Source organism: Saccopteryx bilineata, chromosome X (genome assembly GCF_036850765.1).
Source record: "Saccopteryx bilineata isolate mSacBil1 chromosome X, mSacBil1_pri_phased_curated, whole genome shotgun sequence".
Classification (NCBI taxonomy): domain Eukaryota; kingdom Metazoa; phylum Chordata; class Mammalia; order Chiroptera; family Emballonuridae; genus Saccopteryx; species Saccopteryx bilineata.
The window spans coordinates 120,664,979-120,691,986 of NC_089502.1; the positions used below are offsets into that span (position 1 = coordinate 120,664,979).

Below are 27,008 nucleotides of genomic sequence, written 5' to 3' on the forward strand. Positions count from 1 at the left end.
GTAGAGTATATTGCCAAATCTCATCAGCTCTATCCCCAAACCATCTCTCAGATAGGCTCCCTTCTTTAGATCTCCCCAGCTTCCAGCTTCTTTGGCCTCAAATGCTGCACAGCCTCCTATTTCTTCTCCCTGATTACCGTCTGGCTTCCTAATCCGTTCTCCACAGTGCAGCTACAGTAATCATCTTAAAACGCAGACCTGATTAGCTGGCTTTCCTTGTTTTAGAGTCTCTCTATTGTTTTCTGCTGCCTTAAAGCATGAGTGCCAACAAGCCTTTTCCCCAGGCTCTGGACCAAATCTCCAGTCTCAGCAGCAGCACCAAACACAGTACCTGACTCGCCATGAATATTTATTAATTGACTGCTAGGGTCTTAAATTACAGATGGAGTAAACTTCCCATTGTCAGCATCATAGATTATGTTTTTAAGAGTGTTCACATTTACATTCTTCAAGTGTCCACGTTAAATGGAAATGAAGCCTGTCCCAAGACCTGGTGTGTTAGGGTTACCCCATCACAGATCGGAGACAAGGACTCTGGTCTAAGAAGGTTATTTAGGCTGTGATTTTAAGAAGCGGGAGTAAGAGATCGAGAAGAAGGAGACAAAAAGGACAGATAAGCTATCCTCTGGGACTTGTGAAAAGTATACAGAATAAACTACGAATGAATATAGATAGCTAGAACCTGAAATGCAGAAAAGCAGAGCAGACATCCCCTTCCTCCTGGCCCCCATTGGTCGAGGGTTGCTGCCAAAGCGTGAACTCTGCCGTTGCTATGCTTGTCTGCCCAGGAGCAAGCACCCACAGCGCTGAGAAAAAACCCTGCGGCAGAGAACAGGAGAACTCAGGGCTCTCTGCTGAGGCGGGGTGCTAGCTCTACAGGAGGAGCTTGAGCTTGAACCGGGCTGTTCACTGCTGACCCTGGAACCAGAGGTGGGCCAGTGAGATGGAATATAGGTACCAGCGGCATTTGCTACAAACCCCAAAGTAGATCAGGGCATCAGCACTGTCAGCCTCTCTTCTTGATGTCACTAGAAGACTTGTTTATTTTTTAACCCTCCGTATATAAAAAAAATCATACAGGCACTCGAAGCGGATAGGTTTTGTGTCATTGCAGTGGTATGGAAAATAAGTGCAGTAAGTGCTATAGGTACTCCCTATAGGATTTTAAAACACAGTTTTAAAAATCCATTTTAAATCAACCATCCATCCTGATATGCCAGAGCATTTGCATTCTTTTTTTCTTCTTTTCCAAGTGAGAGGAGGGGAGATACAGAGACAGACTCCTGTATGCACCCCAACCAGGATCTACCCAGCAATTTATCTGGGTTCGATGCTCTGCCCATCTGGGGCCATGCTCGCAACCGAGCTATTTTTAGTGCCTGAGGTGGAGGCTCCGTGGAGCCATCCTCAGTGCCTGGGGCCGATGCGTTCAAATAAATCGAGCCATGGCTGTGGGAGGAGAAGAGAGAGAAGAGGGAGATGGAGGGATGGAAAAGCAGATGATCACTTCTCCTGTGTGCCCAGACCAGGAATTGAACCTGGGACATCCACACACCAGGCCAATACTCTTATCACTGGGCCAACTGGCCAGGGCCAGCATTTGTATTCTTAACTCATGGGGTTACTAGGAAGATCAAATGAAATAATCATTATAAAGCACTTTGTACAGTGTCTGGCACAAAGCAAGCACTCAGTAAACATTCATGTTTATGTGATTGTTGTTATTGATTGTCAGAACTCATCAGACCCACATCAGCAAATGGTAGTAAGTAGTCTGGCAGCAAGAACGTGGAAACTCTCATTACATGGAACTCATGTTGCAGGGAGAGTCATTAAAACGGGATCCAATTTTAGTCTTCTGAGAGACAGAAAATACTAGGTTCTCCAGAAATGTCAAATCCTTTCTTGAGCACATAGTTTAATTTTCCAAAATTAAATTGTATTGTGTGTAAAATGAAAATGAAATTATACTGCTCTTCATAAAAGGCCCAGGAAAATCTTAGGCACTACATAATATAAATGAAAAAAATGTTATTTTTGCACAGGGCATAATTAAAAATAAAGAAGCAAGATTAGTCACAAAGTTCTGAGCAAAGGAGGAAAGGAACAGAAATTCTCCCCCCACCCCTGTTATTTTATGGCCACCAGATTGAACTCGTACTTACCCAACGAGCCCCAAAATGTAATACTGTTCTGCACCAACTAGACTGATCACAGTGATTCGGGGAGTAAATGATAAGACTCCATCCTTCTAAAGTGCTTTTAGAATTGGAGTCTAGGAAGTTTCATTTTGCTGTTGGCCAATCACCAAAGCGAATACAATAGGGAAAAGTGAAGTCATCTTGCTGAAGAGGGGATGCTGAATAGAAAAGGAAGTGAGACCCCCTAATTTAGAGATAGAGATGCTGAAAAGAGGCAGTTAGGCTGTAACAGAGGGAAACATTGAATAAAGCATCGAGAGAGAAGAAAGTGGCTGAGAGCAGAAGAAAAATAATCAGGGAGAGATAGGAATTGACTGAAATGCAAAAAAAAAATTACAAAAAGACATTGAAGGGGAAAAGCACTGATTGGTAAACAGATTAAAAGCAAACAATTAAAATGAAGGTAAGAGGCTTCTAAGGGGAATGAGTGAGCAGCAAACTGAATTTCATTGTCTTTCTCAATACAAAGTTAGAGTCCCTAAAAAATGTTAAGCCTTTTTGAGATTATTTCACCTCTGCCAATTCCAGACTCCCCCTTCTATTTTTTTCTCTACTTTTTTTTTTGAGGGTGTGGAGAAGCCTTAAGAATTACAGAATGGTCATCTGCCCAGCGGTATTCTCCTAATCCCCTTCCAATGAGTTCCACAGTGGTCCAGAGCTGTGTTCCAGGGTCTCAGAGTCGCCATTGTTCTCTGTTCCTCTGCTCAAATCATTCTGCTCCAGTAGCTGCGGTTTGGAGCATCAGTGACACATAGCCTGAAAAATTCAGGACCTACCCAGCTCTTTAAGTAATATGATTAGCATCTAAAGAAACACAGGAAGCCCAGACTTGGTTATTTTACAATTAAAATCATATTCAGAAGGCCTTTTGGTAATAGGCATTTGAAAAAACAAAATTCTCTTTCAGGAATCTCTCTGTTCAAAACCCAGCTTAGAACTTGGTACTTCTTAATAGAGTGAGGCCCGTAACTAGTAACTGTAAAAGGGTTTAAAACCCAGCTTGCTGTGCAACTGCTAGCTAATAGCAACTCCCTGCGTGGCTAGGCAGCATTTGTCCTGCACGGCTCACTTTTACCCTGGACGCTTCCCAGCTGAGAGAAAATGCACTCATGTTCCTCTTTAATCGATTGAGACCCAGACAAGTGATGTGAGTGGCCTCATTCACTCACGTGTGTCACTGCTGTCTCTAACACAGCAGAAGAGATCACCAAGACACCAAGTTCTCCAGCGAAGAGGTGAGGACTATTTTGGTGTCGTGGAAGACAATTATTGGTGGCCCCTTGATGTTCGAAAATGTAAGGTGCCTTCTTCTAGACAGAGTAGAAGGGGCAACTGCCCCAGCTCTGTTTTAATAGGGAGTCCCTAATAGAAACATCTTATAAGGATATTTTATTTTGTTGGAACCACTATTGGTTTATTGACTTAGTGCTTTACATGTATGCACACATTTTTAATTGACATAGAATTAACCTAGAACATTGTGTTAGTTTCAGGTGTACAACATAATGATTCGATATTTGTATATATTGCAAAAATGAGGACCACAGTAAATCGAGTTAACATCCATCACCACACATAGTTACAGGATTTTTTTTTCTTGTGATAGGAACTTTGAAGAATTACTCTCTTAACAACTTTCAAATATGCAATCCAGTATTTTTTTTAAAAGGCACCTAGGGTATCTATTAGGATCTGTCAACAGCTAACACCTTTTTTCCCTTTTTACTGAATTATATTTGACATGCAACATTGTGTAAGTTTAAGGTGTACAATATTTATATTGCAATGTGACCGCCATAGTGGTATTAGGTAACACCTCTAGCACATCACATGATCATTCCTTCCAGTATTGGGAACGATTAAAATCTTGTCTCTTAACAAGTTTCATGTTTATAGTACAGATTTGTTGTTTGTAATTGCTGTGTTGTGGACTAGGTCTCCAGGACATATTTCTCTACTAGATGCAAATGTGTACCCTTAAACAACATCTCTCCCATTCCCCCATGCCCCTATCGAATACCGTTCAGTCATGAGAAAGAAGGAAATCCTACCATTTGCAACAACGTGGATGGATGTTGAGGACCTAATTCTAAGTGAGATAAGTCAGGCAGAGAAAGACAAATACCATATGATATCTCTGATGTGTGGAAGCTAAAAAAAGCTGAAAACTAACACTCTTTAAAAGGACCAAATCCCAGGTGGTCAGCAGCTTAGCTAAAAATGTCCAAGTACCTTTCCCTAACAGAAATTCCTTTGCAGACCCAGCTCCCACTAATGATCCCCAGCAGTTCTGATCAATGCTGCTTTTCACAAACGGATCTTTTCAGCAACTTTGAGAAATGTGGCTCTGAGTTTTCAAACAAATCTTTATATTTTTTTTTTAAAAAGCACTAAAACGACTATACTTCACAGTCTTAAAAGCCTGAGAGATTGGTTCAAATAAAATATTATGCTCTTATAAATGTTCTCTCTTTTTTATGAGAGGAAGGGAGATAGTGAGGCAGACTCCCACATGCGCCCCAAACGCGATCTACCTGGCAACCCCATCTGGGGCCAATACTCAAGTACCGAGCTATTTTTAGCTCCTGAGGCTGATACACTCAGACCAACCAAGCTATCCTCAGTGTCCGGGGCTGTGCTCAAACCAATCAAGCCACTGGCTGCAAGAAGGGAAGGGGGATAGAAGGGGGAGAGGGAGAGAAGCAGATGGTTGCTTCTCCTGGTGCCCTGACTGGGAATCAAACCCAGGATGTTCATATCACCGGCCAGGGTCTAAATGTTCTCTTTTTCTAATATTAGCCGCAAGGAATGGGAAATAAGAAGAGTGGGTTGTGTTGGGTAGGAGTCTACCCAAGTTTGCATCAAGTCTCATGATAAGAAATATAAACTAATATGCATTGATCACCTACCTTGTGGCAGCCACTATCTAGTATTCTATAGCCATTACTTCTTCATGATCAGATTGGAGAAAATCTTCAGAGAATGAATATACTAGTTGGTAAAAATCAGTATACCAAACAGGGAAACCTCAGAGATTTTGCAGGTTTGGTTCCAGACCACGCAGTAAAGCAAGTATCACAATAAAGCAAACCATGACCCTTTTGTCAGTGGAGGGCCTTGCCTTTGATTTGTAAAATATGCAACATCTGTGAAGCACAATAAAGCGAAACTCAACAAAGTGCAACTCTGTTTAATGAGGTATGCCTATAATGGTATAATTCTGCCCTCACCTACCTTTTTATGAAGTGTCTTTAGATTCAAGATGGCGGGATGATTTGTAATTGTTGAACAACTTGCATGCCTAGCTCTTAATAGTTACTGTAATGAGTTCATTTAAACAACTTCTAGGCTCAACGTTAATTTTATTAGATGTTTGTGTGGTTTCCTCTTTATTATAAAGTATGGTAGGTTGGACTGTTGGCTGTGACAGAAAGGTCAACTTAAATTAGTCAAGGAAAAAAAAAGGTGGCAGTAGCCGTTTTCAGGCAGCCACGTTGCTGCAGGTCCCTGTCCCCCCCACCCCTCCCACCCACCCCCCCGCTGTCAACATCCTCAACATCCCCAGCAGGAAAGAGAGAGCTGCTCTCAGTGGCCCAAATGGAATTGGGTGCTCATCCTCATCTAGGCTAAGTGTGTGGATTGCTCTCTCTGATTGAGTGATCGATCGATGTTGCAGGTTAGGTCCTCTAGGAAGCAGATGCCCAGACAGATTATTGGAGAAGAGCACCTGTGCAGGGAAAGGGGAAGAAACGGGACTGGGCAGTGGGAGCCATTGGATCACAATGCAGATCTCCTGCAGGTGTGCCAGCCCAGTGAGGAGCTCTGGAGCAAAGAGTGCTGATTAGAGGGGTCCTGAATTGCGCGGCTCGGGGACTGTTCATGTTCCTTCCCCATTGGTTAGAATCATCCAGTGGAACACAAACATCTGTATCACATATATGAAGTTGAGAGTGGGGGTTAATATAGGCCAGGGTTTCTCAGCCAGGAGCAATCTTTGACCCCCAGACACATGACAATGTCTGGAGGTATTTTTGGTTGTGAGAACTGGGGAGGTAGTGTTACTGGCATCTAATTGGTAGAGGTCAGGGATGCTACTAGACATTTTCTAATGCACAGGATAGAACAACAAAGAATTATCCAGGCCAAAATATTAGTAGTGCCAAAGTTGAGAAGCCCTGTTCTACAGGTAAAGATACACATCTTAGGCCCTGGCCGGTTGGCTCAGTGGTAGAGCGTCGGCCTGGCGTGCGGAAGTCCCGGGTTCGATTCCTGGCCAGGGCACAGAGGAGAGGCACCCATCTGCTTCTCCACCCCTCCCCCTCTCTTTCCTCTCTGTCTCTCTCTTCCCCTCCTGCAGCCAAGGCTCCATTGGAGTGAAGATGGCCTGGGCGCTGGGCATGGCTCCTTGGCGTCTGCCCCAGGTGCTAGAGTGGCTCTGGTCGCGACAGAGCAACGCCCCGGAGGGGCAGAGCATCGCCCCCTGGTGGGTGTGCTGGGTGGATCCCGGTCAGGAGCATGTGGGAGTCTGTCTGACTGCCTCCCCGTTTCCAGCTTCAGAAAAATACAAAAAATACAAAAAAAGAAAAAAGAAAAAAAGAGATACACATCTTATATGCCACATATGTACCAAGAGAGGTCATGAAAACCTTTTGTCTTTGATAAATTCTTAATAATGAATTTCTTATTCTTATTTGCATTTATTCATACTTGTTATTGATAGTCCATCCAACTCACTTAACTTTTGGACAGAAAGCTAGATCGAATTTGTGAAATATCTAAATCCTGGGTTTTTAGAAAATTACATTTTTAACACAAATAATACTTTGAATGAACTTATATATTATTTTGTATTTCAAGTCCCTATAGACTTTGATTTGGTGACTGGATAAGAATCATCTTTGTCTAACACATAAATTGCCATATGAAAGTAATATTTCAAAAGTACTCATTTGTGTCTGACCTGTTTAAACATCCCTGGACTGTAGAATAGTTTATTCTGAAGTATTCCTTCTTTTTTATACATTACAAGGTTGACTGCAGTGCCAGCTGAGATTGAAAAATTGTAAGTCCAAAAGTTGAGTGAAAATTGACTGCAATATACCTTTATATACAAGAACATATTTTCTTTCTGGGATTCCTACTAAAAAAAAAAATCCCAACAAAAGCAAGCTTTTGGCACTATACATTTTGCACCATGCAATAAATAAATACTTTAGCCTTCAGGGAATTTAGCTCCAGAACTGCTGCTAGGAAAATGAAGACTGGTTAATGCCTGAAGGGACAAAGAGATCAACTAACAACTGAAAAAAAAAAAAGTTTTCTCCACGATGTGAAATGTGTGTTCAATCCTAGATCAAGGACTAGATGTTCAAAGTTCTATGTATGAGGTTTAACACCACTTTGGAGAAGTCTAGAAGAAAGTTTATCAGTGCAATGAAATCATTTTCAAGTAGGATGGTAGAGACACCAGCTCTATACTCACGCACACTCCACTATTTTGAGCTTAAGCACGAAGTCAGTAAGTGCCTCCGCACCCCACCACCTATATTCACATAACCAGTAAAGCGGCAGTTACGACATAGTGAGGAAAAGGCAAGAAAAGCAACCTGTTCTAATCACTAAATTTTGAAAGCTCGTTGCAGACAAATATGAAATGGTTAAAAGAAGGGGAGATAATGGTGAATTACTACTTACCAAAATAAAAGAAAAAATCAACAGTATTTAAGTGATACTGTTTGGAATCTCAGGAATCTAATTCATGAAGATAGTGTCATTAGTACCATATGAGATGCCTGTTCGAACAGCACTTGTTGATGGACACGAGATAATATCCTAAGCTTCATAGTCTCCGTGTGTGATCTATGTCCATGGTGTTTTGTATCGCCCCTTCCCAAAGCCTCCCGGATTGCTCCAGGCCTCCTTGCTTTGTCCCTTCTAGGAATCCATAATGCTGTTGCTAGTCAGTGTCGAAGAGACTAGTATTTAAAGCAGGGGTCCCCAAACTTTTTACACGGGGGCCAGTTCACTGTCCCTCAGACCATTGGAGGGCCAGACTATAAAAAAAACTATGAACAAATCCTTATGCACACTGCACATATCTTATTTTAAAGTAAAAAAACAAAACGGGAACAAATACAATATTTAAAATAAAGAACAAGTAAATTTAAATCAACAAACTGACCAGTATTTCAATGGGAACTATGCTCCTCTCACTGACCACCAATGAAAGAGGTGCCCCTTCCAGAAGTGCAGCGGGGGCCGGATAAATGGCCTCAGGGGGCCGCAGTTTGGGGACCCCTGATTTAAAGAGTCTCTCATTTGGCCCAGGTGTAGTCTTCTTCCCATAGGTTACACGGTTCTTGAGATCAGGAATTTCTCATGCTCCATACTTACCACCTCCACAAGATGAATGTACAGTACAATGTATATAACAGCACTTGAAAATGCTTGGGGAATAATTGATTCTTGAGCTCACTCCTCATACTCTCTGCTCTAGACTTATGGAGGTCCTGCTAAGGGATAGAAATCGCCTACCTATCCCCAGCTGGCCAACTAGAATATTTATGATAAAAGAGGCAAGCTAGATATGGGGCTTTCCCCAGAGATGTGTCTGCCAAATCCACCCACTCCGATTCTGCTCTGACATCCACCTTTTAACACAGATGAGTAACCGCTACCATTTGCTCAGTGCTTACCTTGTAGCACATGCTGTAAATGTTTTGCAGGTCTTACTTTTTTGTCAGCAAAATATATTTCTGCCCAAGCCATAGTAGAACTCTTGCTAACCATCCAGATGAGTGGTGTGAGGGGATTTGCAGAGAATTCACTGACACCGCCTTACCATTTTTCCATCCTCTGTCCAGTCTTTGTTTAACCATTCTTAATTTACGGCTACGGATTATCAGCTCAAACCCCAACACAACAGTGGTTCCTCTGGATTTGTGCACATCTCTCCATAGCCTAGGCTGAAAGTCTGAGGTTTCCTGACTCTCCCATCTTTCTGATCGCCCTCCATCTAACCCATTCTATCCTATCTTATCATCTCTGGGTTTTTGTTTCTGACTTTTTCTGATAGTTTATCCTTTCTTCACTTTCTCCATGCTTCAGGTCACCCTACAACAGTGGTCCCCAACCCCCAGGCCGCGGACCAGTACCAGTCCGTGGACCATTTGGTACCGGTCTACAGAGAAAGAATAAATAACTTACATTATTTCCATTTTATTTATATTTAAGTCTGAGCAATGTTTTATTTTTAAAAAATGACCAGATTTCCTCTGTTACATCCATCTAAGACTCACTCTTGACGCTTGTCTCTGTCACGTGATACATTTATCCATCCCACCGTAAAGGCCGGTCCGTGAAAATATTTTCTGACATTAAACCGGTCCGTGGCCCAAAAAAGGTTGGGGACCGCTGGTCTACAACACCACTCTGACCATGACCTTTTCTTTTTTTTCCTTCTTTCTTCTTTTTTTTTTCCTTCTTTCTTCTTTTCTTTTTTTTTTCATTCATTCTTTCTTCCTTCTTCCTTTCTTTCTTTTTTCCTTTGCGAGAGAGAGGGAGACAGACAGGAAGGGAGAGAGATGAGAAGCTTCAACTCATAGTTGTGGCACCTTACTTGTTCATTGATTGCTTTATCATATGTGCCTTAACTGGGGGCTCCAGATGAGCCAGTGACCCCTTGCTCAAGCCAGTGACCTTGGGCTTCAAGCCAGTGATCATGGAGTCATGTCTATGATCCCATGCTCAATTGGGTGACCCCACACTCAAGCCAGTGACCTCAGGGATTCAAACCTGGGTCCTCAGCATCCCAGGCCAACGCTTTATCTACTGCACCACTGCCTGGTGCACGGCATTTCTTTATTTTAAAAAATTAATGTAGACTACAAAAATATTAGCAGTAATTGCCACCTGGGCGGGGAGCAAAATGGCTAGAAGAAATGGTGAAAAGGAACTTGCTTTTTCAAGATTGTTTTTTGTTCTCTTGAATTTTGTTATTATGTGAATGCATTAAAAAGAATAATTAAAATGTTAACATTCAATTATTATTTTTAAAATATTGGAATGCTTTTTCATGGACAATGAAATGAAGTCTCTATTCTTAAACCTGACAGACAAGTCACAGCCCAGCCTGATCCTATTCAGCTGTCTCTCCTCTGTACACACTCCACATCCAGGCCTGCACCGGCGCCAGAAACAATTGTTCATTCTGCTCCTGCCGCACGGAATGTTTCTTCTGCCGTTGCCATCAAAATCTTCCCTCGCTTTGAAGGCCCAGCTTAAAAGCTACCTCTTCCATTAGTTTGATTCAGACAGTCTATAACCCCAAGAGCAATTTATGCTTCTTTGAGCACTTTGAGCACAGTTCTCGGGAAAAGGAAAGGAGTGTGCACCCACTGAGTGCCAGCAGGTGGACGCTTCATTCGTGCACTTTACAGCATCCCGTTCTCTGTACATCAGTTTTCTCATTTGTAAAATGGTCACAATGGGAACACGTTTCTCGTAAGGTTATTCATTCTTTCAAATATTTAGTTGGATGCCTTCTAGGAGACAGGCTCTGATCCAGATCCTGGGGATACAGTGGTGAATGAAATGGAGCCTGCTCTCACCAAGTTTACTTTTTATACCTATAAAGCTCTTAAAACAGCACTTGGAACATAGTTAATGCTCCATAAGAGTTAACTATTATTACTGTTGTTGCTGTTGTTCTTTCTATTAACAGATAAGAAAACTGAGGCTCTAGACTATAGAATGCTAAAGGCCGCCCAGGCCAGGCAGCTCAGTTGGTTAGAGCATCATTCTGATACACAAAGGTTGTGGGTTCGATCCCCAGTTAGGACACATACAAGAATCAACCAATGAATGCATAGATAAGAACAGCAAGTCAATGTTTCCCTTTTTTTTATCTCTCTGTCCCTTCTTCTCTCTGTCTAAAAAAAAATCAGGTCAATTTTTTTTAATGTTAAAGGTCAAATAGCCTGTAAGGGATTCCAACTCAGATCTTCCTGCCTCATAAAACTGGTGACCTTTCCACTACAGACACTACGGTGGCCCTAAAAACAGATTGTATGTCAGAATCTTCAGTAGGTCTTTAAAGAAAGTACAAACTCTCAAGCCTGGCCCCAAGTGGACTAAGTCAGACATTCTAGTGATGAGCTGAGAATGTATAGTCTTTAACACTTCCCAGATGTTTGTGATGTGGTCTCAAATAAGAGAATGACTGCCCTACGTTAAAATCTTTCCCAGGCTATTTTATTATGCCTATTTGTAAATATGTAATCCATAAATCATTAAAGATAGGCTCCTTGTTTTCTTATTTGTATTTTTCTCCTTCCTCTTGTAGCATAGTACCTTATAAACACTCAATAAGTATTTGAATAATTAATTGCTTAATTATTTAATTAAAGTTGCTCTGAAAATGCAAATACTCACAGCTGTGGTACTAGAAGCCTGTTATTAGCTATCACCGATCTTCATAGGGATACTTATTAATCAGCTAAGAACCAGTACTCGAGGACCGGTTGAACATCTGGGAATAGAACTGAGAAGGCCTGCAAACCAGATGTTAGTCACATCACTGTACAGCCTAGGGCCCCTTGTCTTACCTTGCCCACACTTCATTGACAACTTCAGGTAAAATGCAGAATATTGATGACTAAAGATCAAGAGAGTTGATTCCAAGATGGCTACAGAACGGATGCACACTTCACTCACCTGCTCCTGGCCCCAGACCAGATTTACAGCTAAATTATAGTGCAGTCAACCTGAATAACCAACGGGAGGGTAGCGGAACTGAGATATTATAACCCAGGGTGTACAGAAGTCAGTGGAGACGGGTAAGAAAGGTGGAGACACGTTAAGGGCAGGCCCCTTGCCCAGGTGCAGTGCTGCAGCAGCAGGACTCCCTCCTAGAGGAGCAGACTTTCAACCCCAAGCAGGGATCCCTGGCCCAGAGCGGCGGAGGCAGGAGCAGAAGCCCGCAAAGCAACTGTTGATGGAAACCAGAGGAAACTGCGTGAGCCTGGGTCACCCAGATGACACCTACACCCAGACGACACCTACACAGAGTGAGCCCTCCCATTGTTCCAGTACCGGCATGGGGAGTGCACAACCCCTCCCCCCTTATTCCCTGCCAGGCATCCCCAAACTATGGCCAGGGGGGGGGGCCGCATGCAGCCCCCTGAGGCCATTTATCCGGCCCCTGCCGCACTTCCGGAAGGGGCACCTCTTTCACTGGTGGCCAGTGAGAGGAGCACCATATGTGGCGGCCCTCCAATGGTCTGAGGGACAGTGAACTGGCCCCCTGTGTAAAAAGTTTGGGGACCCCTGCCACTGACTGGCGCGCACTCTGCCGCGTTCCGTCCCGCAGACTGCAACTGGCAGTGAGTTGGCGCACGCTGTCTCTCAGGGGAGGCTTGCGAGGGAGATACGGACAGTGACTGTGCAGGGGGATTTGGAAAAAGCTCCCATCTCCCCCAAATTGAGTGCACAGCCAGTACCCTTCTCCTTCCGACCCCCACATGGAGGGACACTTGGATGAATTATCTTCGTACAGGGAGACAGGAAAAAAAGACACCGAGCTGGGAATTTCTGTGGTTTTAAAAGGAGAGTTGACGACCACCTCAAGTGCACAAACCTATGCCCTCCCCTGCTCTGACTTGTTGGGTCACTGTGTCCACAGGTGTGGCTGAATTTGCCAAATGCAGGGAGATAGGAGAACAGTGCCAAGTCAGGACTTCCTGTGGTTTTGAAAGGAGAGCCACTCGACTAGAGGCGACTGGGGAGACTTTGGGGTGTGCAGCTCTGGGGAAAGACAAGGTCGGGGGACGGCCAGCAGGGTTTCTGCTCTGAGTCATTCTCCAGTGCCGTGGCTGCCATCTTTCTTGGGTGGAGCCCTCCCCTCCCAAGGGCATAAGCCTGGGGGAAACCAATGGCCACACCCTCTGGGTTCGCTCTCTCCTCACAATGCAGAGATGACGCCCTGCTGAGGAGTAGCAGCCTGGGCCAGACGGTAGAGGTCTGGACAGACTAGTGGGTGAGAGTGACTCGGTTATCAGGCATAAGCTGGAGCATATTCCTCCTACTTTCTCACAAAGATGACTGGCATTTCCCCCTCATGGGAGATTCAGTAGAACCAACCTCCTGGTTGCAAAGGGTTACACTGAGAGCAATGGCTCTGGAGTGAGGACTTCATCCACCACCTTCCCTGAAGCCTCACAGGCACCTCCTCTTCAAGGGAAAGCCACTAGCCCCATCCTCCTGACTCTACCAGAGGCTCTTTTAGTGACTGAGCCTAATAGGCAGCCAGCAGGTGGAGACAGCTGGAGGCAGATCTCAGGATATCAGGGTTATTTTGCTGACCTGCCCCTAGACTTGTTGCTAGCAAAAGCCAACCTCATTGTGCAGGTTGGTCCTTCCCATACACCCCTGAACACAGCAGAGGCAGCCACAAACCATGGATCACTTGTATCTCCACAAAGGTAGCAGAGGGCCAGTCACAGGCAGCATCTCACATTGGCCTGTACCAGACTCCCTCCCAAGAGGCCCCGGACTGTCACACCCAGAGGACACCTTCAGAAAACATCAGAGCATGATCCGTTTAGCTTCCCAAACAGCATATCCAAAGGGAGATCTCGTCAGGCAGCAAACCAGCTGAGGCAAATTCTGCTTCCTATGATCAGCACCTGCGCAGAAGCTCACACGCTTTGGTTGAGGTAGAGCCTCACAGTCAGACAGCATGAGGCTCAAACTGACGCACAGCAAGCCAATAGCAATCAAATCTCAATTACACCACACAAGGGACATTCCTAAAACATGCAGCTCAGGTGATCAAGGAGATTGCACCACAGAACCCAACATAACACCTAATACATAAGGCCACCCCACAAAGACTGGGAATCATAGCAGATCTACCTAATACACAGAAACAAACACAAAGAGGAAGTCAAAATGAGGACAAAAAGAAATAGGCCCCAAATGACAGAACAGGAGAAATCTCCAGAGACAGAGCTAACTGAAATGGAGACAAGCAATTTACGTATAATAGTTATACGTATGCTCAAGGAACAAAGTGAGAACTTCAACAAAGATACAGCAAGCATAAAAACGGATGTAGAAACCATTAAAAAGAACCAGTCAGGAATGACGAATACAATATCTGACATCAAGAACACATGGAAGGAAAAAACAGTAGGTTGGATGAAGCCAAGGATCGAATCAGCAATTTGGAAGACAATGTAGAAAATAACACCCAATCAGATCAGCAAAAAGAAAAATGAATTAAAAAGAATGAAGAGAGTTTAAGGGACCTTTGGGACAACATGAAATGCAACAATATCTGTATCATAGGGATACCAGAAGGAGAAGAGAAAGAGCAAGAGACTGAGAACCCATTTGAAGAAATAATGATCCAACATTTCCCTAACCTGGTGAAGGAAAAAGACACTCAAGCCTAGGATGCAGAGTCCCAAACAAGATGGACCCAAAGAGGCCCACACCAGAACACATCATAATTAAAACGGCAAAGGCTAACAACTCAACTTATAAAACTCAACACCAAAACCCCCCCACAAAATCTAATTCAAAAATGCACAAAGAACCTAAATAGACTTCTAAAGAGGACATACAGATGGGCAATAGACAAGAAAAGATGCTAAATGTCACTAATCATCAGAGAGATGCAAATTAAAACCACAATGAGATATCACCTCACACCTGTCAGAATGGCTGTCAATAAATCAACAAACAACAAGTGTTGGCAAGGCTGTGGAGAAAAGGGAACCTTTGTGCATTGTTGGTAGGAATGCAGATTGGTACAACCACTGTGGAAAGCAGTATGGAGTTATCTCAAAAAATTAAAAATGGAACTGCCATTTGACCCAGTGATCCCACTTCTAGGAATATATCCTAAGAAGCCTGAAACACTAATTGCAGTCCATTGCAGTGTTACTTACAATAGCAAGATATGAAAACAACCCAAGAGTCGATCAGTGAATGAGTGGATAAAAAAAGCTGTGATACATTTGCACAGTGGAATACTACACGGCTATAAAAAGGAAGGAAATTTACCTTTTGCAACAGCATGGATGGACCTGGAGAGCATTATGCTAAGTGAAATAACCAGTCAGAGAAAGACAAGTACCCTATGATTTCATCCACATGGGGAATCTAATGAACAAAATGAACTCACAAGCAAAATAGAGACAGACTCTTAGATAGAGAGCAGGCTGACAGCTGTTGAAGGTGGGTAGGTGATGGAGGTAGAGGAGCAAAATTGAACAAAAGAAAAACACGGACAAGGACAATAGTGTGGTGATTGCAGGGAGGGAGGGACGTGGCAGAGAGTATGGGGGATAGATGATGATGGATGAAGACTGACTTGGTAAACACACAATACAGGGTACAGTGATGTGTTGTAGAATTAGGCACCTGAAACCTGTATAATTATATTACTGTATTTCTCCATGATAAGAATCTCCCATGTATAAGATGCACCTTAATTTGGGGGCCCAAAATTTGAAAAAAAATATATTAAAGTTATTGAACTCGGTTTTTTGTTTGTTTTATAGAGATAGAAAGAGACATAGAGAGAAGGATGACAGATAGGGACAGACAGACAGGAACAGAGAGAGATGAGAAGCATCAATCATCAGTTTTTTGTTGCGACACCTTAGCTGTTCACTGACTGTTTTCTCATATGTGCCTTGACCATGAGGCTGCAGCAGACCGAGTAACCCCTTGCTCAAGCCAGCGACCTTGGTCCAAGCTGGTGAGCTTTGCTCAAACCAGATGAGCCCGTGGTCAAGCTGGCGACCTCAGGGTCTCAAACCTGGGTCCTCCGCATCCCAGTCCGACGCTCTATCCACTGCGCCACTGCCTAGTCAGGCTGAACTCAAGTTTTATTCATCATAAAATTTATACAACTCCTCATTCAAGCAAAAAAGTGGGAAATGCAAGTAAAAATTCTACAACCACTGTATAAGACACAACCAGTTTTTAAACCCCAAATTTTTCAAAAAAGGGTACGTCTTATACATGGGGAAATATTGTAACTAGTGTCTCCCTAATAAATTCAATTAAAAAAAACAATAAGCGATTTCCCACTCCTTGTTTTTGTTTGTTGTAAGTTGACACATGTATCTGGTTTAGAAATTAGGAGAGGAATGTTTTTTAAACAAAAACAAAATAAACAACCTTTATTCGTGACACACCTCAAACATATGTTAAGATTATAAAGCAAGATCCCCAAATGCGGTGGCTGATTATTCACTGTAGACATAGTAAGTCGAGAAGCCTCTTTTTTCTCCCTTTGCTAAGGCGCAAAGCCTGAGGCTGTGTGCATTTTTATTACACTTTACTGTCTCGGTTTCACTGGAGGATTAAAAAGGAAGTCAAGGTACATAGAGTGCACATATCCTGGTGGATTTTAGGATTTCTTGCTTTAGTCAAAGGAAGAATCTCATAAAGTACTTCAGACTATTGCTCAAGAAAGTATACCTACTTCCACGATGACCTAGAAAGTCAATCTTTTGTTTCTCCTAGGAATGATCACATTGTATTTTAGATTTTTTTCCCCTGTAGTTTTCTGTACAATGGTAAAGCCGCGTTTTAAAAATAGCTTTAGTTTAGATTTGAGGTGCAAATATCTATAATAGTTCAAGAAGGTCTTGTGACTATTCAGGGAGCTAACAAACCACCTTGGGGGTGGCATGGGGGGAGTGGGGGAGGTGAAGCAGGGGAGGGGGAGGGGAGGGCTGAGTCTGAGAGTGTCAAGGAGCCTGAGAGAAGGTGAATTACTGTCAGAGTTTTACCTCCAGTTCTGACAGATGGTCACGGAGAAACTATAGCCGTTCATTGCTCTTCCCCCTATCCTTTATAAAGAAACATAAAGTGTACTTATTTCTTTAACTTGCTCCTTATTTTCTGATCTGCAAATAAAGGGAGAAGGACGAAAAGTTGTGGGATTTGGAAGTACAGTAGATGAGGTCTTCGGTTTACCGATTTGTGAAGAACAGTCTGGTGACGGGTTTGGTAGCTCTGCGCAAGGGAGAGAAATGAAAGGCGCTTTTCAGTGGTTGGGAGGAGGAAAGCGGGGAACTGGAAACGGGCTCGTGGCATAAAGGGTTCTCTGACAGGTGGTCAAATTGACTGTGAAGGAGTCAGGTCAGGAAGCTTTGGAAATGCTGAGAGGATAGCGTGGGATTTAAGGAGCCTTGATTTCCTTGGTTAAGGATTGTTACGTGCATACTTTAGCGAAGTGTCCCTCCCTACCATCATTACATTACACAGGTAATTAGTAGAATGAACTGAAAATCTAGAAGTGTATTATTACCCAAAATATAAGGGTTTCACGACTGAGACCCCCAAAAAGATGTTTGTTCTCTGGTGCTTTGCCTTTTTTTCATTTATCTTCAAGATTTCAACCTGCTTTGGTCATCTTCTAGTATGCATTTGCTAACTGCTATACAGGTTGCCTTTTTTTTCCCCGTCAGATGATACCAGTTCTATTTTATCCCCTTCGTAATTATTTCAAATTGCCACTTCTGGTCCTTGGGAATACTCCCGCATTCTAATACCTGGAGGCATAATTATGTAATTACCATGTGAGCATGATGCTACTTATGGCCCCAAATGCCTCTAGACAGAAATGCTCCAATGGCCTGGGCAATTTTTGAGAGAATGATATCTTCCAAATGTGTAATAAATAAAGCTCAGGAATAAATAGCTGAAATGTAAATGATTTAATGTAATGGTGTTGCGAGGTGAGAGCCACTTGACTTTGGTTCCTGCTGCAAATCATGAGATACATTAGGAAAGCTTTTAAACGAGAACCTGTATTTTTAAGATAAAATCTGCATCAAGTTACATCATCCAGGCAGAGTAATTCAATTTTTCTCATATCTTGGAGACAAAAAAAAAAAAAGGCAGAAGAAATGCTTCCTGTGATCTCTTCCCTTCCCATCGCATTTTTCATAAGTCTGTAGATGTAACTGAAACAAAAGATTTTGACAAATGAAGCTGGATAGGAAGTTGATTGCTGCTTTTCTAAATTAAAATTAATGATACCCTTAAGGTACTTGAGTCTATGAAGTCTACTTAATGTTGATGTAACCTGACTCCATTATCACAGAATGAGGCAGTTGCATGAGCGTGAAAACCAATCAACAGACTTCCAAGGTGCATTTTAGAAATCAGTGAGGTGGAAGCGGAAGGCTTAACAATGGACAAAGGGTTTGCTGTTTGTCCCCCTTTGCTTTCCAGTTGATGGCGGAGTTTGTCAGGATTAGAGGAGTAAGTTCCTGGCGAAGTGTTGGGCCGGCTCTTGGCTGGGGCTCCTGCTCACCACGGGCCTCACCGGTCTTGCCAGCACGATTAGCTCTTCTGGTAGGTTGTTTGGAACGTAATTGGGGCGGGCAGGTGAGAGATAAGGGTGATTGGAGGAGAGAAGAAAAGGGAAAAGCGAGAATAATAAAAAGAGTCAGATTAAGGAGGAAATCAGCCCAGAAATATAAACTAAGAGGGGAAACACAGCTCTGAGAGAGGAACAAAAATAGAGGTGGATTAATGATGGTCTCAGATGGCACACATTAGCATCTGTGCAATAAATCACACAAAATCAACGAATAATTATACTCCTACTCGGAGTGAGCCCTGTGTTAGCACTGGTTGCTTTCCTGTGATCTATCTTGGAGTCGAATGCAAAAGAAATGTTTAACTCGTGTCTCAATGTCAAGAAAACACATAAATAAACTCAAGGAAAAGAGAATTCAGCCAACAAGCCCAGATTGTTTGCCACAGAGCTGTACCTATCAGAAGTCCTCATCCCAAACCTATCTCTGACCATTATTTTTCAGTCACAACTCAAAAGAAATCAAAATTAGAAGAGCAATAGATTTTTAACTAAAAAGGATTGCAATTAGTTGAAAGGATTTTAACTGAAGCTGTAATAAATCTCAGGACAGTTTCCAGAATAACGTTTGGGCAGCTATTTCTGCGTGTTATAAGGAAGGATTTGGAAGTAAGAACAAAGTGTGAAGGCCTCCCCCAACATGACATGTGTATAAAAAACCATACAAACTGCAACAGTTCAGGACAAAAACTCGTGTATAGACTGTAGGGAGTCATTTGTGGGCATGTGCATTGTTTATTCACTAGCATCACAGCACAAGGAGAGCTGGTTTCTTTTTTATGGGCTCATTAGTGTAGGTGTGAAGTCTGGTTCTTGCATGCCTGTGGATGTTTATCAAGTGTCTAGACAGCCTGAGAGCCAGAACATCAAAATGTCCATGCCCAGTTACATCTTTTCCCATGACTGGAGCAGACGCCGTTTATATATGTAGCGCCCATAGAACACTTGGACACTGGGAAAACATCACATCGTCTAGCCATGGATTTCCACATCAAGAGGAAATCCTTGGCTCTCCTAAACCTTTAGTAACGATGGAAACTCAAAAGTAATTAACAGGTCAAAGCCTTTGAGAATTGAAAACCAAGTTAAGTAGCAAACATTTAGATGAATTTATTTCAGATCATTTCTAAGAACCACAGTGTCGTTGTCTGTCCTTTTTCTTCTTCTCTTTCTTTCTGACTCATTTAAAGCAATTTTAAAGAAAAAAAATGAAATGAAGATAGTCTTCAACATGCACAGAGGACTGGGCTTTGGAAAACTGTCACAGCTAAGGATGAAGTATGTTATCGTTAATGTAGATGAATGACTTGGTGCTCGGTCATTAGCCCCAAGACATCGCTTTCAAGTCTATCATCATTCTACTTAGCACAGTGCCTAAAAGATAACAGGAACTCAAGATGTCTTTTCATTCGTCTGCTTATCAAATATTCATTGAGCATCTCTTATGTGTTGGAGCATCTCTAACGTGTTGGGCACTGTGTGCTAAGCTGTGAATGAGACTGACGAGGTCCCTATCTTCATAGATGAAGAACTTGCATTCTAGTCATTTTTGTCTTCAATGAATGTGGAGACATTTCTTTTTTTTTTTTTTTTTTTTTTAATTTTCTGAAGCTGGAAACGGGGAGAGACAGTCAGACAGACTCCCGCATGCACCCGACCGGGATCCACCTGGCATGCCCACCAGGGGCGAAGCTCTGCCCACCAGGGGGCGATGCTCTGCCCCTCCGGGGCGTCGCTCTGCCGTGACCAGAGCCATTCTAGCGCCTGGGGCAGAGGCCAAGGAGCCATCCCCAGCGCCTGGGCCATCTTTGCTCCAATGGAGCCTTGGCTGCGGGAGGGGAAGAGAGAGACAGAGAGGAAGGAGGGGGTGGGGGTGGGGAAGCAAATGGGCGCTTCTCCTGTGTGCCCTGGGCGGGAATCGAACCCGGGTCCCCCGCACGCCAGGCCGACGCTCTACCGCTGAGCCAACCGGCCAGGGCCGTGGAGACATTTCTTAATGGCATGAAAGAAGGGAGGTCTTTACAAACAGTAGACTGCCTGCGGAACTCATCTGGAATGAGAAAACAAAGGAGAGTAATCATTGGTCCTCATAACTTTTGCAGGGAGAGAAAACCTTTCCTTTCTTCCCTTCTAGGTTCTATGACTAGTTTAATAATGAAATTGACATGAAACAGATTAGCAAGAGAAAAAACTAATTTCGTATGTAAAGGAGCTCATAATATGAGACTCGAAGAAGCAACCAAAGCTGGAGCTTTTATGCTTTTCAGACAAAGAAACAATGACTTTATGAAGACTTAACAAGACAAGGGAGTTATTTAGGCCTGGAGTAGTGAATCAGTGAGGCAGGGCCGGGGTCTGTTAGCATTGTGGGCCCCGAATTCCCTACCGCAGGGGACTGGGATGCCTTCCGCCCTCCTGGTACCGGGATGGTACCTTCCATGTGGGAGATTGATTTCATGCTTTCAGGGCACAAAGAAAGGCCAGAGTGTCCTTGCACTGGCTGTTTCTTAAGTAACTTAAATTCAAAAGAATCAATACTGTATGCCAGAGTGACATATTTTGGGGTGACATACTCTGCTCCCTTTCACTTTCAAATATGATTGCTTAAAAATTAGAATAAAGCAGATATGGAGGAGATTGGGCTTTTGGTTTGTCTTACAAATTATTGCTTCTTAATTTTTTTTTAATCCAGTGTCGTAGGCACAATAATAGAAAGGGTTTTCTTCTTTTCTGTTTTTAACATTGATCAGCAAAAGGAAGGGGGGAAGAGAAGGGGGAAGGGGGAAAAAAAGAAGGGAGAGGAGGGGAGGGGAGGAGAGGGGAAGGAATAAATGAAGTAAAATCTTTCCAAACCTTGTATTAGAGAGGAGAAAAAGAGAAGAGAGGGAAAGAGAGAGAGACAGAGAGAGAAGTGGGCGGGGCGGGAAGCATCAATTCGTAGTAGCTGCTTTTTGTGTGTGCCTTGACCAGGCAAGCCCAGGGTTTTGAACCTGCAATTTCATCATTCCAGGTTGACACTTTATCCACTAATTCACCACAGGTCAGGCATGTTGTGAATGTTCAAAAAAAATTCTCTAATTCAAAATATAGTAGTTATGGTGAAGATCTATGAATAAATGGTACATTAATTCATTTAACTAATATTAGTTGAGCACCTGCTATGTGCCAGGTATTTTGCTAGTCACCGGGGATATAGAGGGAAAGAAAGATGTGTTCCTGTCCTCATGAAACATGTAAAAAAGATTTAATTTTTCTCTGTCATGTTTTTACTGAAGAATTGCTGCAAACTAGATTATGATTACTCATGGAGCAGATGGCAATTTTCTCCCCATCTGGGATAGTTCTAAAGAATAGACCCTTGTGTATCAACAGATAAAATTTCTTTCAGTTCTAAGCTTTCATGATCTATGATCTAATGGTAGAAACAAGATGTGTGCTTCCAAAAAGATGTTATACTTGTATTCCTTTTTATAAAAGGAAACAGAGGTATTACCTGTTAATTCACTGGATTCTTTCTGTTTCTTTAAATGATTCCACCAAAAGTCCTTTGATCCTTCTCCTCTCACCTTCTAATGCTCAATCCTACCTTCTTTTTGTCTCGCTTCCCTTTCACTTCAATCACAGAGACAAACTGCTCCTCTCTAACTGGCTATACCTGATAACTCCAGTTAAAGTTTCACTGTTAGTTCAAACTTATCATATTCCAAATGAATTTATAGACACATATTCCATTTTTCCTTTTTCTAATTTCTGTATTTCCATCAGCAGTGTCCTCATTCTCCCAGATTTTCACATTGGAAATTCAGAAGTTCTATTTACCTCTTTAAAAATTAAGTTCTGCCCTGGCCGGATAGCTTAGTTGGTTAGAGCATCGTCCCAAAGCACAGAGGTTGCTGGTTCGATCCCCAGTCAGGGCACATACAGGAGCAGATCGATGTTCCTGTCTCTCTTTCTCCCTCTCTCTCTCTCTCTCTCTCTCTCTCTCTCTTCTTTACTTTTCTCTCTAAAGTCAATAAAATAAACATTTAAAAAATTAATTTCCAACACCAAAAATTATTAGTGTTTTTCTTTCAAAAACCTCCTAATGTATACCATCTTTCCTCTTTCAGGCAACGGTCTTTTTTTTTTTTTTTTTTAAGTAACACAGTCTTAATTCTTTCTTTTTTTAATTTTTTTTTTATTCATTTTGGAGAGGAAGGGGGGAGAGAGAGAGGGAGAGAGAGAGAGAGAAGGGGGAGGAGCAGGAAGCATCAACTCCCATATGTGCCTTGACCAGGCAAGCCCAGGGTTTTGAACCAGCAACCTCAGTGTTTCCAGGTTGACGCTTTATCCACTGCGCCACCACAGGTGAGGCAACACAGTCTTAATTCTAACATGTAACCTCAAGTCTAGTCAATTGCAAATCAGATTTCTTTTCCTTGCCTAATTGCTTATAGAGTAAAGTGCTTTGATCCTTTTTATTATCAAAGTGTAGTTAACATACACTATTGTATTAGTTTCAGGTATACAACATATTCAGCATTTATGTAATGAAGTGATCACCATGATGATTCCAGTAACCATCTGTCACTGTACAAAGTTATGATATTATTGACTGTACTCCCTATGCTGTACATCCCATCCCTGTGGCTTACTTATTTTATAGCTGGCAGTTTGTACTTCTTATTCCCCTTTACTTTATTTACTCATCCCCCACCCCCTTTTCTCTAGCAACCAGTAGTTTGTTTTTATGTATATTAGTCAGTTTCTGTTAGGGTGTATTTTTAGATTCCACATATAAATGAAATCATATGGTATTTGTCCTTCTCAGTCTGACTTATTTCACTTAGCATACACCCTCTATGTCTACCCATGTTGTCACAAATAGAAAAAGATTTCATTCTTTTTTATGACTGAGTATTATTCCACTTTGTCCATTCATCTGTTGTTGAATACTTGGGATTTCTTTCTCAATACAAGAAAAGATTTCTGGACAGTGGCCACTCCTATATGGCCTCCTCATTCCCTCTTCTTCACCCTCAAACTTTCACATTCATCTCTTTTTTTTAAATAATTTTATTTTTTAATGGGGCGACATCAATAAATCAGGATACATATATTCAAAGATAACAAGTCCAGGTTATCTTGTCGTTCAATTATGTTGCATACCCATCACCCAAAGTCAGATTGTCCTCTGTCACCTTCTATCTAGTTTTCTTTGTGCCCCTCCCCCTCCCCCTTTCCCTCTCCCTCTCCCCCCTCCCCCCGTAACCACCACACTCTTATCAATGTCTCTTAGTTTCACTTTTATGTCCCACCTACGTATGGAATAATGCAGTTCCTGTTTTTTTCTGATTTACTTATTTCACTTTGTATAATGTTATCAAGATCCTACCATTTTGCTGTAAATGATCCGATGTCATCATTTCTTATGGCTGAGTAGTATTCCATAGTGTATATCACATTCATCTCTTGATTAATCTGTTTATAAAGTGACGAAATGATTCATTCTGCACTTAGAAATAATTACATATTCATATTCATTTGCATGTGTTCTTCTACAATTCCTCACAATAATCTTACGATATCACACTCTTCATAACCAGAAACTGACCTTGTACGGGATCATAAAATATACTGATGACTAAAGTGTTATAGATATGACACTAGATTTAGTCTGCACTTAATATATTAATTGATTAAAAAGAAATTAATTAAAAGGCTAGATGCTTATGCAATATTTATAAAATATTTTTTAAACTTTAAAAACAAGCAATTAAGAGCAAGAGCCAGACTGAGTAAGTTTGAAATCTGGCTCTGCTGGTTTACTAAGCACTTAAGCTTAAGCTAGCCAAGTGTTTTTTTTAAACCTCTCATACTTCAGTTTCTACATCAATGAAGTAGGGAAATAATATTACTCCCTATTCAGAATTATTGTGAAGATGAAATTAATTCATTCATATTGTCATAATCAAAATGCTTAATAAATATTTGCCATTTTTTGTTATTATACGTGGTACCTTGCACATTATGACCTAGTCCTCTTCATTTAGTAACCATAATAGCAGCAGTAACTGTTGCCAGTAACATTTACTGAGCAATCACATGTGACAGAAACTAGGCCAAACACTTCACTTGTATCATCTTGTTTAATTCCCAACAAAACTCTATGATGTAAGTCATATAGTTATATCGCATTTAACTGATAAGGAAAGTTGGGATGATTCACTCAGGGACATTCAGTGTGCACTCAGAGTCAGTGGGCATTCTTATTTATTTATTTCCCTCTCTCTCTCTCTCTCTCTCTCTCTCTCTCTCTCTCTCTCTCACACACACACACACACACACATTCATTGATTTGGTCAACTTGTCATTAAACATTTGCTACCACTTACTATGTGCAGTGTTTAGTGCATCCTACAGAGGCGGGTGGGCAGAGAGGAGAGATAAGCAAGGAATGGTCCATGCTGTCGAGGATTTGAAAAGCCATTGTGGGAGATACTCATGCCCACATCACTAAAATGAATGATCTGATAGAAGTACTTCAAGTATAAACTATGTGCTGTGAGAATGTTGAGGAAGCAATCACTCTAACTTGGGGACTGGAAAGTAAGCACAAAAGCGTATAAAAGCTTTGCCCTGGGACAGAAGAGGAATAAGAGCTTTCCAGAGGAGGAGCAGTACAAACAAGTCACACGGGTGTCATATTGGATGGAGTGTCACAGGACAGGCAGGTAGAGTTGGGCTGGGAGTGCAGGGTCATAAGGCTGGGAAGGTAGCTTTGAAATAAATGTTCCTCATGCTTTTCTGAGTAACCCTACTTTTTGGAACTCTACCTGGTTTTCCAAATATTTGGTCCAAGCAAAAATGCTCAAGGCTAGGGAAACAGTGAGGGGGAAAAGGAGATTGTTCTGAATCTATACTAGACAATTGATATTGGAAGGTCAGAGTTGGTTTTGGACCAGGCTACCTGAGCCACTCTTCTGACAAGTATGAGATTTATTTTACCTCTGAGAATTATCCACAGTGCAAGAGCAAACCCACTTGGGCTCTGGTGGCTTTAAGCAATTGGTGACCAGCCCCTAGTTTAGCACAGGCTATTCAGAACCAAATCAAGATCAAGTTTCCTGGAGCTAGAATGCAGATGTGTTGGGCCACCACTAATAATGGGGTGACAAAATGCCAGATGACAAAGTCTACCATTTCATTCATAAAATTGTTCCTTTTTTTCTTCACCCAGAATAGAATTTGCTAAGCCATCAGTCCATTGGGTCAATATATTGTAGAAAAAGCTAATAAAACAAACAAACAAAAAAGGGTGCCTGACCAGGCAGTGGTGCACTGGATAGAGCGCCGGACTGGGACACGGAGGACCCAGGTTCAAAACCCCGAGGTCACTGGCTTGAGTGCAGGCTCATCTGGTTTGAGCAAGGCTCACCAACTTGAGCCCAAGCTTGCTGGCTTGACTCCAAGGTCACTGTCTTGAGCAAGGGTCACTCACTCTGCTGTAGCCCCCCGGCCAAGGCATATATGAGAAAGCAATCAATGAACAACTAAGGTACTACAACGAAGAATTAATGCTTCTCATCTCTCTCCCTTCCTGTCTATCCCTAATTGTCCCTCTCTCTGTCTCTCTCTCTCTGTGTCACAACAAAGAAGAAAAAGAAAAAAATAGTAACTTTTATCCATGTCAACTAAAGATATACTTCCTAGTAATTTCTAAGTCTACTAAAAACTAAAATCTGAACATTTATGTTGTCTCACTATCTACCCTGTGAATACCCTAAATTTAAGCTTTGCCTCTACTTCTTTGATACTTATGTATTAATCAAATATCTGGTTACTTATTATCAATGATTAATTATGACTCAATGATTCACTAATTATCGATCCCTATTATTTTTAAAAATTAGACAACAGACTTCATCAAAGACTAAGATAAAATATGTCATTTCTGAGGTCCTTCAGTTGCCTAGAATCGTAGCGAATGGCAACCTCCCTAACCTTTTCATGTTGGTACTTATTAAAGCAGTAGCTCATTTGTGGCTGCCAATGCGGGCTTTCTTTTTTTAATCTCATTTTAACATTGTCGAGAGAGCGAATCTTTTTTGTTTGGTCTTGGTTTGGTAAAAATGGGTCTTGGAGGTCATGTACAGTACGTGGCTGTTAAAACCAGGGTTGTAAATTATTGCTTTAGTGTTCCAGCGTTCGAGGCCCAAAAGATCTTACCAAAAAGGATATATTGTTTTCATTGTTGCTCATTCTGCATGCTGAGCAAACATCATTTCTGTGCTCTCCCTCCCAGGTGGCCGTTGAGGAGCGCATCCGACAGCTGCACGAAGCTCACAGGGACTTCGGCCCGGCGTCCCAGCACTTTCTTTCCAGTAAGTCATTGTCACCTTTCATTGCTTAACCTCTTC

The 27,008-nt window shown here is 42.1% G+C and overlaps 1 protein-coding gene across 5 annotated transcripts in view; it reads left to right on the forward strand.

Moving 5' to 3' along the window:
* DMD (dystrophin) overlaps positions 1-27,008 on the forward strand; it is a 2,360,554-nt gene that overhangs the window by 2,066,670 nt on the left and 266,876 nt on the right. For all 5 annotated transcript variants that reach the window (XM_066250305.1, XM_066250306.1, XM_066250308.1 and 2 more), the window contains one exon: positions 26,894-26,972. In XM_066250305.1, coding sequence (XP_066106402.1) covers positions 26,894-26,972 — 79 coding nt within the window. The remainder of the gene's footprint in view (positions 1-26,893; positions 26,973-27,008) is intronic.